This window comes from Salvelinus alpinus, chromosome 5 (genome assembly GCF_045679555.1).
Source record: "Salvelinus alpinus chromosome 5, SLU_Salpinus.1, whole genome shotgun sequence".
NCBI classification, from domain to species: domain Eukaryota; kingdom Metazoa; phylum Chordata; class Actinopteri; order Salmoniformes; family Salmonidae; genus Salvelinus; species Salvelinus alpinus.
The window spans coordinates 96,128,732-96,144,983 of record NC_092090.1 but is presented as its reverse complement, the minus strand read 5'-3'; the positions used below and the strand labels follow the sequence as shown (position 1 = coordinate 96,144,983).

General features: G+C 46.8%; 1 protein-coding gene across 1 annotated transcript in view; it reads left to right on the top strand.

Annotated features, from left to right (window-relative positions):
* LOC139577281 (protein unc-13 homolog B-like) overlaps positions 1–16,252 on the top strand; it is a 103,949-nt gene that overhangs the window by 10,801 nt on the left and 76,896 nt on the right. The window contains exons 2-5 of the mRNA XM_071404284.1: positions 5,727–8,794; positions 11,795–11,817; positions 13,643–13,692; positions 13,972–14,047. Of these exons, the coding sequence (XP_071260385.1) occupies positions 5,812–8,794; positions 11,795–11,817; positions 13,643–13,692; positions 13,972–14,047 (3,132 nt within the window). The 5' untranslated portion in view covers positions 5,727–5,811. The remainder of the gene's footprint in view (positions 1–5,726; positions 8,795–11,794; positions 11,818–13,642; positions 13,693–13,971; positions 14,048–16,252) is intronic.

The following is a 16,252-nucleotide window of genomic DNA, read 5'->3' as shown; positions in this document are numbered from 1 at the left end:
TATAGGGACTGGTATTCAGCTGATAACTGTCTCCTATAGGGACTGGTATTCAGCTGATAACTGTCTCCTATAGGGACTGGTATTCAGCTGATAACTGTCTCCTATAGGGACTGGTATTCAGCTGATAACTGTCTCCTAGAGGGACTGGTATTCAGCTGATAACTGTCTCCTATAGGGACTGGTATTCAGCTGATAACTGTCTCCTATAGGGACTGGTATTCAGCTGATAACTGTCTCCTATAGGGACTGGTATTCAGCTGATAACTGTCTCCTGGGGGGGACTGGCGTTCAGCTGATAACTGTCTCCTATAGGGACTGGTATTCAGCTGATAACTGTCTCCTAGAGGGACTGGTATTCAGCTGATAACTGTCTCCTATAGGGACTGGTATTCAGCTGATAACTGTCTCCTATAGGGACTGGTATTCAGCTGATAACTGTCTCCTGGGGGGGACTGGTATTCAGCTGATAACTGTCTCCTGGGGGGGACTGGTATTCAGCTGATAACTGTCTCCTGGAGGGGACTGGTATTCAGCTGATAACTGTCTCCTGGGGGGGACTGGTATTCAGCTGATAACTGTCTCCTGGGGGGGACTGGTATTCAGCTGATAACTGTCTCCTATAGGGACTGGTATTCAGCTGATAACTGTCTCCTGGGGGGGACTGGTATTCAGCTGATAACTGTCTCCTGGGGGGGACTGGTATTCAGCTGATAACTGTCTCCTGGGGGGGACTGGCGTTCAGCTGATAACTGTCTGTTGTACTTTCTCTTTTTTTCTTCTTTGCTCTCTCTCTCATTCTGCTAGTCTTTACCCTCCTTCCTCTCTCTCTCATTCTGCTGGTCTTTACCCTCCTTCCTCTCTCTCTCATTCTGCTGGTCTTTACCCTCCGTCCTCTCTCTCTCATTCTGCCTGTCTTTACCCTCCGTCCTCTCTCTCATTCTGCTAGTCTTTACCCTCCGTCCTCTCTCTCTCATTCTGCCTGTCTTTACCCTCCGTCCTCTCTCTCATTCTGCTAGTCTTTACCCTCCGTCCTCTCTCTCTCATTCTGCCTGTCTTTACCCTCCGTCCTCTCTCTCTCATTCTGCTGGTCTTTACCCTCCTTCCTCTCTCTCTCATTCTGCTAGTCTTTACCCTCCTTCCTCTCTCTCATTCTGCTAGTCTTTACCCTCCTTCCTCTCTCTCTCTCATTCTGCTGGTCTTTACCCTCCTTCCTCTCTCTCATTCTGCTAGTCTTTACCCTCCTTCCTCTCTATCTCATTCTGCTAGTCTTTACCCTCCTTCCTCTCTCTCTCATTCTGCTAGTCTTTACCCTCCTTCCTCTCTCTCATTCTGCTAGTCTTTATCCTCCTTCCTCTCTCTCTCATTCTGCTAGTCTTTACCCTCCTTCCTCTCTCTCTCATTCTGCTAGTCTTTACCCTCCGTCCTCTCTCTCTCATTCTGCTAGTCTTTACCCTCCTTCCTCTCTCTCTCATTCTGCTGGTCTTTACCCTCCTTCCTCTCTCTCTCATTCTGCTAGTCTTTACCCTCCTTCCTCTCTCTCTCATTCTGCTAGTCTTTACCCTCCTTCCTCTCTCTCATTATTCTTGTCTTTTCATTTTCTTCTTCTCCACCTATATTTGTCTTTCACTCAATTGCTATGCTTCTCTCTTCGCTCTCTCCCTTGTCTTCCTCTCTCTTAATCTCTAATTTCCTCACTCTCACCTGTACTCTCTCTCTCTGTTTCTCCCTCTCTCTGTCTATCTCTCTCTGTTTCTCCCTCTCTCTGTCTCTCTCTCTTTGTTTCTCCCTCTCTGTCTCTCTCTTTTTCTGTCTCTCTGTCTCTCTCTCTCGTTAATGGCAGCTGTGACAGCTGGAGTCACTGAACTCGTCCTCCCACCACAGCTGTGCTGTGATCCCATCTTTCTCCTCTCCTCCTCCTCTCCTCCCCCGCTTCTCGTTCTTTAGTTAGCTGAAGCTCTGTCTCTCGGCCACGGGGACCTGGCACTGTGTTGCCATGGCGTCCAGAGGAGTGTTCATCCCTGATATATTTATGTTTAGAGACCACACATTGTTGGCGTCCATCAGTCTCTACCATGCCGTTACCAGGGGTGTCAAACTAATTTCACGGCGTGTCTGTGGGTGTTTGGTTTTTCCTTTCAATTAAGAGCTAGACAACCAGGTGAGGGGAGTTCCTTACTAATTTGTGACCTTAATTCATCAATCAAGTACAAGGGTGGAGCGAAAACCCACAGACACTCGGCCTTCTGTGGAAGGAGTTGGACACAGGTGCGTTAGACAGACCTGTCTGTGAAAAAGACACAAGCATCACTCTCTTTTTCTTTCTCACTCACATTCTCTCTCTCCCTCTCTCTCTCTCTCTCTCTCTCTCTCTCTCTTTCACTCTTATGCTCTCTCTCTCATCTCCCTCCATTATATTCTCTCTCTCTCTCTCTCTCTCTCTCTCTCTCTCTCTCTCTCTCTCTCTCTCTCTCTCTCTCTCTCTCTCTCTCTCTCTCTCTCTCTCTCTCTCTCTCTCTCTCTCTCTCTCTCTCCCGAATCTATTGGGTGAAATACCACAGTGCACCATCACAGAAGCAAGATTTGTGACCTGTTGCCACAAGATAAGGGCAACCAGTGAAGAACAAACACCACTGTAAATACAACCCATATTTATGTTTATTTATTTTCCCTTTTGTACTATAACTATTTGCAATTCTTTACAAAACTGTATGTAGACATAATATGACATTTCAAATGTAATATTTACTGTTCGTTTGTATAGTTTTTTTCACTTTTGCTTCTTATCTACTTCACTTGCTTTGGCAATTTAAACATAAGTTTATTTCAATTCAATTTAAGGGGCTTTATTGGCATGGGAAACTTATGTTTAAATTGCCAAAGCAAGTAAAGTAACCCAACTAACCAAAGGTGCAAATATGAAACATTGACTAGCAACTAGCAATGGTCGCCAGGGCTCCTCGAGTCACAACTAATTCTAAGAGTGTAGTTCACAATGTCTTTGGCAGTAACCACTGTGTCCCCCACCGTGACATTAAAGGCAGGGGATCTCCCTAATTTGTTCTTGGGTCCAAACCAGACTGACTCAGTTTTCCCCCAGGTGAAGTGACAGCTTATTATCGGACAACCATTTACTACCATTTTGAAGTTCTGCATTTTTTTTCAATCACTGCCTAATCCTTGTGGGACAAAAGAAGTGCAGAATTATCAGCATAAAGGAAAAATGTCCCATGAAAAGGCTACATTCAAGTCATTGATGTACAACAGGAAGAGGAGGAGCCAAAGAAAGGTTCTGTGTTCCGATAGCGACCCGTTCACATCCACCATTTGATCACGGCCCGTGAGGTATTCTCTGAGCCACTCTATGGTTAACTTGTTAAAACCCAGGACTCATAGTTTAAAGAGCAGGATGTCATAATCTACTGTGTCGAATGCTTTTTGAAGATCTAACACGACCATTCCTCAGAACTTTCCCCCATCCACCTCTTTCCTTATCTGGTCAGTTAGGTGGAGTAAGCAAGTGTGAATCTTGACAGAAGTCTTTGGCCAATTTGAAAACTTGAGTGTAAAAAAAACATGTGTATTATTAACACGTCATTGGTAGATCCAGTGTTTGCTTCAGGGCGTTTCCTGGTTTTAACACTCGCTGGTTTTGCAGCAAATGTATATCCACTCAGCAGGCAGCAGGTAAAGTTTAGTTCAGTGTGTCTCCCAAAGGGCACTTCCTTCCCTATTCCCTGGTGGAACAGATAACCTCAGGGTGCAGCTTAACTTAAAGGCCCAGTGCAGTCACAAACTTGATTTTTTTCTGTGTTTTATATATATTTCCGCGCTATGAGGTTGGAAAAATACTGTGAAATTGTGAAAATGATGATAACTCCCTTTTTTTAAGAGCTGTTTGAAAATACTGTATTGGTGGGATGGTGCTCTTGGCCTTCCATGGTGACATCATCATGTGGTAAATTAGTTAATAGACCAATAAGAACGAGTGTTCCAAACCTCTCTGCCAATAACAGCTAGTTGTCAGTTTTCCCCTCCCCACTCAGACCACTCCCAGACAGTCCTACCAACATTTTGCTGCAGAAATGTATCTTTGCTAAGAAGCAATTAAAAAAAAAAACATTTTAATGAAAACAATCACAGAAAGGTACGTAATTGTTACCCAGAAAAGCGGCTGCAAAAACGTAACCTTTGACTCCCACTGCTGTAGATCACACACACACACACACACACACACACACACACACACACACACACACACACACACACACACACACACACACACACACACACACACACACACACACACACACACACACACACACACACACACTGAATGTGTGTGTCCTGACTTTGGATGGTCAGCTGATTGAGTTTGAATAGCGTGTTTACCAAGTGGGACTTCAATAATAAGCCCAGACAATAAACCAGTCAGAGATGGGCATTAAACATGGCAGCACACAGAGGTGCTCAACTCTAAGGCTTTACAGTGGCACACATCAAAACCTTTCATTTAAGACCATTTCAAAAGTGCTCGCTCCTGATTTCTCTCTGTCCCTTAGAGAAGGTGTGAGAACGTTGGTAATCGTGTCTATGACAGTTTAAAGTTGTGTCCTGTGTTGCATCCAATACAGTTAATCCGAGGAACGTTGGATATGTAGCGTGCGTGTTTTCATCTGTGTCAGTCGAAGGAGCTTACCTAGCTTGTGAAGGACCTGCCTAGTTACAGGATTTGCAATTACTACAGTAGTCAAGGCAATTAAAAGGCCATTAAGGCCCAGGGGAAGACAGGCTTCAACTGAACAGAGGGAAGATATAACTTCTCCTCTCATATTTGTGAGAGGGATCCTGGGGGAGGATTGAGTAGAAGACACGTAGGAACACGGAACACGGAACACGGAACACAGAACAAAGAACGCACTTCATCAGATTCCACATTCCGTTGACTCCATGTTGGTTGTGTCATATTTCTCATATTGCCAGATACAGTAGTTCCAGGATGGCATTTAATAGTAGAATATAACATTTCATAATATTAATAATAAAAATAATATTATGAAATCTTCTTCTACCTTTTTCCAATTACATTCTGAAATTCAATTAGCTACTCAGATAAATTAATTCCAATTCCATGGCCAAACCAATGCCGCCCTCGTCACAAAATTTAAGTGACCTCTGCTCGATCCTTTTCAGAATGGGCCTTTAGGAATTGAATGGCAGAATAGCAATATAATGAATTACTAACAGAGGAGTTTCTAAGAATTAGGTGCGGCACTTACTTAATTAGAATCCCAAGAGCTCGGTACTTGAGCCCAATTGCTCCTGTGAATAATCATTTCCATTAATGGAGAGAACGGAACTCTGTGAACGGAACACATCTGCTATACATAGAACGTATTCATGCAGCCTTTATCTAGTGTGCTATGGATTACAACTTCCTCCTGTTCTTGTCTTTTCCGCTTCGTTGGAACTAAACGAGCGGTTGGTTTTCAGTTCCGATGATATATTATGCCTCTTCCACTGTTGCTTCGATGGGAAAGGAGAGGAAATGTGTACAGATAAATGACTGGAGTCACATGGCTTTCCTGTGCTATTCGTCATAGGTTTTAATATTATCTAATAATCACATTGTTGAAGTAAAGATGTGTTGTTTCTTGATTTTGTGTCTTTACAGCCATGAACTAAAGGTCCTGGTAGGTGCAGCTACCCATGAATCTGTTCTCTCTTAGATACCGGCCTCTTCTATTGATGTGATTCCAGCAACGATGTGGGCGGATAACTAAGGCTAGGGGCCTCTGCCTCCGTCCTGGGAAGATGTTCTCCAAGAACCGCTTCAATGGACAACACGGAACAGCCGTTGCACCCAAAGGGGACAGCAAGGAACGGATTCGCAAAAAGAGGGCCCCCAACCCCAGGGTAGCGCTTGTCATTCGCGAGAAGATCCACCGCCTGCTCCAAGGATCCGGCCAGGAACTACCCCCCCCAGACCTTTACTATGCTGGGATCGAGGAGGAGGGGGGAGGAGAGGGACAGGAGAAGAGAAAGGAGGCCACAAATATTTTTGCGAGGTGTGGGCCCAGAGAGGAAGTTTGCTCCTCGAGGATCCCCAACTGTAAGTCACATGGAGGGGTGTCTGGAGCTTCCTGCATTGGGGAGGTGGAGCTGAACAGAGAGGGCTGTGTCAGGATCCCTTGTACTCTGCAGCACAACAGCAGCAGCCAATCTCCAGGGAAGCAGAAATTGAGTATCCCAGAGGGGATTAGAACTGTCCCGGAAAAGAGACGAACACCCAAACACCAGAAATGGATAATCCCGGCAGGTATCCGGACCATTCCAGAACAGAGAAGAGAAGCCCGACACCAGAATCGGATTAGCCCAAACAGGAACAGCTCAAGGTTTGCCGCAGTGGCAGGGGCAGCAGGAGGGAAGGCTGACTTCGGTCGGACCCATGCGGATCAAAAGAGACCTGTTTCTATGGGTGACTATGTGGATTACAACTTCAACAGAATACGGCACGATACTCTGCTGGAGGAGGATGAGGAAGGAGAAGACGAGGAGGAGGAGGAGGAGGAAGAGGAGGAAGAGGAGTCTAGTGCCATCATCGAGCACATTCTGAAAGAGCTGAGAGGGATCAACAAAATCCAGGAGGAGATCTCGGACCTGCGAGATTACCTTTCATCCGTGCGTGGCTCTGTAGAGGAGGTGTCTTCCTGTGTGGATGCTGTGCTCCTGGAGATAGAGGGCATTCGCTCAGGAAACAAGGCTAGTGGCAATCCAGGAGATGAGGCTTGGTCTGGGGCAGCAGGAGGCAGTGACGGATCCTCCTTCACCCCTCACCAGAGGCCTGTCGGTGCTTACGGCAGTTTAGGTAGGCAGATGGTGCCTTCAGATTCCAATGTCTGCCGACCGTCCGTCTTCAGCCAACGCCACAGCATCCACGGGACGCCAGTGGAATTCCACTTGCCAACGTCAGAAGAGAAGTCTACCACAGTCTCGCCAGGCACCGAATTAGTGGAGCCTGACGGCCAGCAGCAGGAGGATGATGAGCTGTTGAAACACAGCCTCCCAGAGCCCACCATGGTCAGGAAACTGAGCTGTGGCTTCCTGGAACGGCAGGACGACGAGGACTTCCCCAGCACCAGCTCCCTGTCCTCGGGACACAGCATCAATTCAGAGTCCGACCTTGAGAGACCCTCATCCAGCCACGGTGCAGGGCGTGGTGGTGCTAGAGGTGGTAGTAGCGGTGGTGGGGTGGAGAGCTGGGGTGGTGGTGGCCGACAACATGGTGGGACTGGGAAGACTATATGGTGTGAAGAACAATGTTATTCCAGACAGAGGAGTCTGGAAGAGCAGGAAGGAGAGGGGCCTGCCTGTTTGGAGGGGACAGGGAGCTGGGATCGGTATGGGGGCTCAGAAGGGTATAGTACTGGTACCCTGGGCCAGTCCTCCACAGGAAGCTCCGACCTCCACTCTCTCCACTCCTCTGGACTACACTACAACTCCCCCGCCAGCACTTCCAGTCGCGAGGAGTGGCGCTGCCATAGACGGAGGCTGCAACAACAGCATGGGACTCAAGTTCCTACAGACACCCACTCAGAGTACCCCAGCCTGGGATACGAGGGTGCTGCTGATTGCTCATTTCCCCAGAGCTCTGGTTACCACCCAGTGGAAGGACATACTGAAGAAGTGGAGAGCTATGGCTACACAGCTCCCCCCACAGATCTCAGCTACACAACTGACTGCCAAGTAGATAGTTACCCGGAGAACTATTCTGGCCATGAGCACGACATGACTGAAGAGTTTACAGAGGTGACCTGTACCTGGGCTGTGAACTCCTTACTGAGACACCCCACTGTGGCTGAAACAGACATGCCATTGGTCAGTACAGATGAAGGAGTTATGCCAGGGCACCTCCCGCGCCCTAACAGCGCAGAGATCCAAAACGTTGGTTTTAACGTGAAGCGGATCGGGCGAGTCGTGCTGGACTTCAGCTCCGCCCTGCGGGAGGCACTACGCAAGTTGGAAGGACCCGGAACTGACAAGAGTCCTGGAGATGAGACTGAGCCCACAAGCTTTTTGGTGGAGTCTCAAACAAACCTACCCCACGCAGATATGTCTCAAACGTCAAAAGAGGATGGGTTGGACCCAGGGGCCTTGGACGACACAGAGAGACTAACCCAGACCTGTGTCCTCTCCTCTGCTCCCTCAAACCCCTGCCCAGGTGAAACCCTGCCAGAGGAGGTCAGCGACGGCTTCCAACAGGCTCAGGATGACCCTTACGGACCTTCTCTCCTTCCTTACTCCGGACAGGCCGTTTCCCAAACAGGTCTAGACTTTGCTTCACTTGGCCCAGAGCCTATGTTCTCCCCACCCAATGCAGAGGCAGAAGAAAAAGGAGACTCTCCTCTGCCTCAGGGCCCAACACACACCCCCACTCGGAACATCTCTCTATCGCAATGCACCACTGTAGAGTCCCTCTCAGTCTCCTTCTCGGCTGAGGAGCCTGCACCCCAGGAGGAGCAGGGAGACGAACCCCCACCCCTGTCGCTGCCACAGCCAGACACAGAAGACCCAGAAGTCCCAGATACGTCTGCAGCCCCAGAAGGCGAGGCAGCAAGAGATGCAGCGGGAAAGGCAGAGAGAGCAGAGGATCACACCCTGGAGATAAGCCAGAGGGAGGTGCGGAGGCTGAAGTGCCTGAGAACCTTCCAGCAGATCCTGCGGGAGAAGAGGGAGACGCGGCACCAGCTCACCAGCATGACCATGTCCACCTTCAAGGAGGACAACCTCATCCCAGGTAGCTATCACCTACCATCCGTCGTACTGTTACTCGTAAAGCACTGTCTGGAACAAGAGCACATGTTCATCATCTGGTTATTTATTTATTAGCATGAATAACTCTTTTTCCTTCTATTCTCTCACATCTACCTTGTCATTTTGTTCCGTCTCCGTGCTCTACGTTGTTGCACAAAGTTCAACTATCTCCTACTGTTTTCTTTATTTTGTCTTCTGACATCTCATCTTCCTTCACTTGTACTTTGTTTTGTCTCTTCAGATCATGAGTTACAGTCTGCATTTGTTCTGTTTGAGAGTCTATTATGTGCAGCTGCAGTAAAGCCTCTTCTCATTGTTGAAATATCAGTCGTTTATGACTGTTTCTCATTTCACGTAAGAGTCTAGAACTGTCTTCTGGGTTGTTTCTCATCTCACGTAAGAGTCTAGAGCTGTTTTCTGGGTTGTTTCTCTGCACCATACTATTTGTTCTATTGTTTTTGTGAAAATCGACACTTCCAAAGAAACCTCAGACTACCTTTGATTAATCAAAGCTCTTATTATCTTTCCTCTCTGGGGTACAATAACATCCCTTAAAGGACAATACCACTCAAAAACAATATTTTGCTTTAAAAAAAAAAAAAATACTCCTACTGTTGATACAGTCCCAAAATGTTTTCCATGTCAGCAGTCAAGTTTTCAATATATCACTGGCCATATCATGATGACGATGTGGCCATTTACACGTTGCTTCTTGAAATTCCAATTGACTGCTGACATGCAAAACATTTTGGGGCTGTATTAACCTTTTTATTTTATTTTTTTTAAATACAATTTTTTTTGTTTTTGAGTCGATTTTGTACCCCGTAGACATCTTTGTCAGCGGAGGCGCAAGTAGTTTTAAAAAGGCTTATGCTTTGTTCATCACCAGAACTAATCTTCTTCAGTGTGAATTATTTCTGTCTCATAACAAACATGAAATTGAGCTTCCGTTCACTTCCATGTCACTTACAGTATATCACATACTATTATATTTGACGGGTGGGTATACAGAATTTTCTTTATCGTAACATACATGGCATTAAATCAGATAGAATGGCCGATGAAAGGTATATAATAGAGATTTGGCTCTTTGCTGATCCTGTAGTTATAAGCCCCATTTGGAGAAATGCATCACCTGCTATTCTAGGAGCTGCCATGACAGTATGTCCATATGCTGGATTAAAAGCATGAACTGCTGTATCTCCTCTGGAAGTATGTCTGGCATTAAAGAGGAAGAAGAAGGGAAATAGTAGGAGTCGTTCTCATGATGAATTATTAATGAGCTCAGTTCCTATCTGTCCCTGTCTCAGTCTCACTGTACCATCGCCCTCCCAGCATCACTACTGTACCATCACCTCCCCAGCATCACAACTGTACCATCACATCCCAGCATCACTGCTGTACCATCACCATCCCAGCATCACTACTGTACCATCACCCTCCCAGCACCACTACTGTACCATCACCCTCCCAGCATCACTGATGTACCATCACCCTCCCAGCATCACTGCTGTACCATCACCCTCCCAGCATCACTACTGTACCATCACCTCCCAAGCATCACTACTGTACCATCACCCTCCCAGCATCACTACTGTACCATCACCCCCCAGCATCACCACTGTACCATCACATCCCAGCATCACACCTGTACCACCCCCCCACCCCCCCAGCATCACTACTGTACCATCACCCTCCCAGCATCACTACTGTACCATCACCCCCCAGCATCACTACTGTACCATCACCCTTCCAGCATCACGGCTGTACCATCACCCTCCCAGCATCACTGCTGTACCATCACCCTCCCAGCATCACTACTGTACCATCACCCTCCCAGCATCACTACTGCACCATCACCCTCCCAGCATCACTACTGTACCATCACATCCCAGCATCACTACTGTACCATCACCCTCCCAGGATCACTACTGTACCATCACCCTCCCATTATCAGTACTGTACCATCACCCTCCCAGCACCACTACTGTACCATCACCCTCCCATTACCACTACTGTACCATCACCCTCCCAGCATCACTACTGTACCATCACCCTCCCAGCACCACTACTGTACCATCACCCTCCCCGCATCACTACTGTACCATCACCCTCCCATTATCACTACTGTACCATCACCCTCCCAGCATCACTACTGTACCATCACCCTCCCAGCACCACTACTGTACCATCACCCTCCCAGCATCACTACTGTACCACCACCCTCCCAGCAACACTACTGTACCATCACCCTCCCAGCATCACTACTGTACCATCACCCTCCCAGCATCACCACTGTACCATCACCCTCCCAGCATCACTACTGTACCATCACCATCCCAGCATCACTGCTGTACCACCACCCTCCCAGCATCACTACTGTACCATCACCCTCCCAGCATCACTACTGTACCATCACCCTCCCAGCATCAATACTGTACCATCACCCTCCCAGCATCACTACTGTACCATCACCCTCCCAGCATCACTACTGTACCATCACCCTCCCAGCATCACTACTGTACCATCACATCCCAGCATCACTACTGTACCATCACCCTCCCAGGATCACTACTGTACCATCACCCTCCCAGCATCACTACTGTACCATCATCCTCCCAGCATCACTACTGTACCATCACATCCCAGCATCACTACTGTACCATCACATCCCAGCATCACTACTGTACCATCACCCTCCTAGGATCACTACTGTACCATCACCCTCCCAGCACCACTACTGTATCATCACCCTCCCAGCATCACTACTGTACCATCACATCCCAGCAGTTTTTACTGCTAATGGATCAGCTTCAAGGAGTTGTGTTATTTTAATTGTACTGCTAAGCTGATGACTCTGCCTCTCTTTGTCTCTCTGTGTCTGTCTCTCTTTCCTCTCTTCTCTCTCCTCTCTTCTCTTTCTCTCTCTTCTCTCTCTTCTCTCTCTCTCTCCTCTCTTCTCTTTTACTTTCCTCCCTTTCAGATGGAAGTCGACATGACGATCAGGTCTCTTTTCTCAAGTCAATGTCTTTATGTGCATGTCCTCATAACACGTTTGTGTGCATTGACATTGACCATTCTTGCTCATGAGTTAATACCATTTTATTCTACTGTGTTACATGGCAACAACATGTACAGTAGTATTGCCTACATTGCTTCCTTCATTTGGTTTGGTGGTGATTTGACCCTTGACCCTTTATAATGTTGCCACTGCAGGCAGGGTCTTCTTGTTTTCCTTGTTAAAGTAGTTGAGGGAACATTAAAGGAGTTGAGGGAACATTAAAGGAGTTGAGGGAACATTAAAGGAGTCGAGGGAACATTAAAGGAGTCGAGGGAACATTAAAGGAGTCGAGGGAACATTAAAGGAGTCGAGGGAACATTAAAGGAGTAGAGGGAACATTAAAGGAGTTGAGGGAACATTAAAGGAGTTGAGGGAACATTAAAGGAGTTGAGGGAACATTAAAGGAGTTGAGGGAACATTAAAGGAGTTGAGGGAACATTAAAGGAGTTGAGGGAACATTAAAGGAGTTGAGGGAACATTAAAGGAGTTGAGAGAACATTAAAGGAGTCGAGGGAACCTTAAAGGAGTTGAGGGAACCTTAAAGGAGTTGAGGGAACATTAAAGGAGTTGAGGGAACATTAAAGGAGTTGAGGGAACATTAAAGGAGTTGAGTGAACCTTAAAGGAGTCGAGGGAACATTAAAGGAGTTGAGGGAACATTAAAGGAGTTGAGGGAACATTAAAGGAGTTGAGGGAACATTAAAGGAGTTGAGGGAACATTAAAGGAGTTGAGGGAACATTAAAGGAGTTGAGGGAACATTAAAGGAGTTGAGGGAACACTAAAGGAGTTGAGGGAACATTAAAGGAGTTGAGGGAACATTAAAGGAGTTGAGGGAACATTAAAGGGGTTAAATGAGTCTCTCTTTCTCTGTCTCTCTTTCTCTGCCTCTCTCTTTCTCTGTCTATCTCTTTCTCTGTCTGTCTCTTTCTCTGTCTGTCTCTTTCTCTGTCTTTCTCTTTCTCTGTCTCTCTCTTTCATCTTTCTCTCTTTCTCTGTTTCTCTATTTCTCTGTCTCTCTTTCTCTGTCTCTCTATTTCTCTGTCTCTCTTTCTCTGTCTCTCTCTTTCTCTGTCTCTCTCTTTCTCTGTTTCTCTATTTCTCTGTCTCTCTTTCTCTGTCTCTCTCTTTCTCTGTCTCTCTCTTTCTCTGTCTCTCTCTCTTTCTGTCTAGTTTTTTCTCTGTCTTTCTCTGTCTCTCTCTTTCTCTGTCTCTGTCTCTCTCTTTCTCTGTCTCTCTCTTTCTCTGTCTCTCTCTTTCTCTGTCTCTCTCTTTCTCTGTCTCTCTCTCTTTCTCTGTCTCTCTCTCTCTCTTTCTCTGTCTATGTCATGCCCTGACCTTAGTTCCTTTTTTATGTCTCTATTTTGGTTTGGTCAGGGTGTGAGTTGGGGTGGGCATTCTAAGTTTTCTGTTTTGTGTCTGCACCAGACAGAACTGTTTCGCTTTCGTTCTCCTGTTTGTTGTTTTTGTTTGATTTTTTAAATTTTGATTAAATCATGAACACTTTAAACGCTGCACCTTGGTCCACTCTTCCTTCAGCCCACGAGAACCGTTACTGTCTATCTCTTTCTCTGTCTATCTCTTTCTCTGTCTATCTCTTTCTCTGTCTATCTCTTTCTGTGCCATCTCTTTGTCTTTCTCTGTCTATCTCTTTCTGTGCCATCTCTTTGTCTTTCTCTGTCTGATATAACGTGGGCATGCTATATTATTATAACTTCTATAAGAACTGTCGGTCTCAGTGGCTAAACCTCTGACCTTTGACCTCTATTACAGGGCCGAGACAGAGATGGAGAGCCCAGCAAGCACCCGTGGGCCAAGCCTGCGTCAGTGACACTGTCTCTCTCTGTGTGTGTGTGTGTGTGTGTGTGTGTGTGTGTGTGTGTGTGTGTGTGTGTGTGTGTGTGTGTGTGTGTGTGTGTGTGTGTGTGTGTGTGTGTGTGTGTGTGTGTGTGTGTGTGTGTGTGTGTGTGTGTGTGTGTGTGTGTGTGTGTGTGTGTTTGAACATACTCATGTGGTCAAAGGAATCCTGTAATTATAACCTCTAATATATTTGATCCTGTGTTTTAATTTTAATTTTGTTGTTTATAACTGTGTGTGTTTAGTGGCGCCACGCCCTTTGGGATCGACAGTATGCCTGCCCTCTGTAAAAAACAGCCTATCCCCCTAGTCAGCGAGCTGGTGAGTTCTTTTGACCCCTCAACCCTGCCCTCTTACCTATTGTCCTTTTGACCTTTCACCCCTCAATTTACAGTACCTCAGACAAACCTACAATAACATCTTTGAATGTAAATAAATAGATAAATAAGACATCTATTAAGGTAAAGTAATATACTACAAAATAAGCACAAAGCCGTTTACGTTACACGGTAGGGCATCTTGTTTCAGGTGTTGGTTATGGTAGAATCCTGTATTTCTACGCACTATTCTGCACTGTGAAGATTAACAACTTAGAATATAATCAAGTTCGTGGTTGTATTTCCAAGTGTGACTTATTTACATGTTTTTAGAAATATTGTTAAAGAAAAATACATTGACCTTTCTCTCAGAGCAGAAAGAAGTTTAATGCATTTCTAAGTGTTAAATGTAATATCTCTTTTCCATTTAGCAGCCTTTTTAATCCAAAGAGATTTACAGTCATATGTGCATACATTTTTTACATGTGGTTGGTCTCCACAATCGAATGTTGGAGAGGAACTCTCTGAGGAACACCTGTCTTCTTTTTGACTCTCTAATCTCTTTCTGTCTCTCTCTCTCCCTCTGCCTGCCCTGTCTCCCTCTGCCTGCCCTGACTCTCTCTGCCTGCCCTGTCTCTCTCCCTCTGCCTGCCCTGTCTCTCTCTGCCTGCCCTGTCTCTCTCCCTCTGCCTGCCCTGTCTCTCTCTCTCCCTCTGCCTGCCATGCCCTGTCTCTCTCCCTCTGCTTGCCCTGTCTCTCTCCCTCTGCCTGCCCTGTCTCTCTCCCTATGCCTGCCCTGTCTCTCTCTCTCTCTGCCTGCCCCGTCTCTCTTTCTCCCTCTGCCTGCCCTGTCTCTCTCTGCCTGCCCTGTCTCTCTCTCTCTCTGCCTGCCCCGTCTCTCTCTCTCCCTCTGCCTGCCCTGTCTCTCTCTGCCTGCCCTGTCTCTCTCCCTCTGCCTGCCCTGTCTCTCTCTCTCCCTCTGCCTGCCTGCCATGCCCTGTCTCTCTCCCTCTGCTTGCCCTGTCTCTCTCCCTCTGCCTGCCCTGTCTCTCTCTCTCTCTGCCTGCCCTGTCTCTCTCTCTCTCTCTGCCTGCCCTGTCTCTCTCTCCCTCTGCCTGCCCTGTCTCTCTCTCTCTGCCTGCATTGTCTCTCTCTCTCCCTCTGCCTGCCCTGTCTCTCTCCCTCTGCCTGCCCTGTCTCTCTCTTCCCTCAGGCAATGGTAAGTGTCAGTGAGCTTTCTCCTCCTGGCTTTAGACTTTTGTCCTTCCAATCCCATTGACATGAATGTCTAGATGCCATTATTATACGGTATGATAGCATGGAAGAGTAGAAGCTATGGACACACACACACACACACACACACACACACACACACACACACACACACACACACACACACACACACACACACACACACACACCCACACCCACACCCACACACACACACACACACACACACACACACACACACACACACACACACACACACACACACACACATATTATGTACACACAATTAACAACATCATTTAGTCTACGATACACACACAGAAGGAGACAAAGACAGGTAGATCCTCTCTGTTTGCTATTGTAGGGAAACACAAGCTGGGTGTCACGACTGCACAATGCTCACAGCCACACACACGTTGACAACAACAAGTCAATACCACTCTGAGCTCCACAGTCAACCCGTAGAGAGAGAAAGTAGACCTGAGCTTTAGTCACTGTGTTATGGTACTCCACAAGTGATGGAACCATCTGCTCTTCTCTTGTTAAAAGGAGAGGGGGAAAAAAAACAATCTGCTGTTACAATATGAAACGAGTCTGGCACCTACTTCACGTTAACAAACACAACACACACTCCAATTAGAATCCCGTCCAACGCTTCTCCCACACACACAAGCTGTCGTACGTTTAACACACCTCGTACGGACCGTGATTACGATGGCAGAGTGGTCTCTTAGTTTGTCTCCTGGTTTTCTCCTCAGAGCATTCTAGCCATTTAGCATGGAGCGGCTAACCGTTTCAAAGCTGTTTGATTAGCAGGTCTAGCAAGACACTAACAGAGAGAGAGAGAGAGAGAGAGAGAGAGAGAGAGAGAGAGAGAGAGAGAGAGAGAGAGAGAGAGAGAGAGAGAGAGAGAGAGAGAGAGAGAGAGAGAGAGAGAGAGAGAGAGAGAGAGAGGCTCTTTGAGTGTTTATGCGGTTAC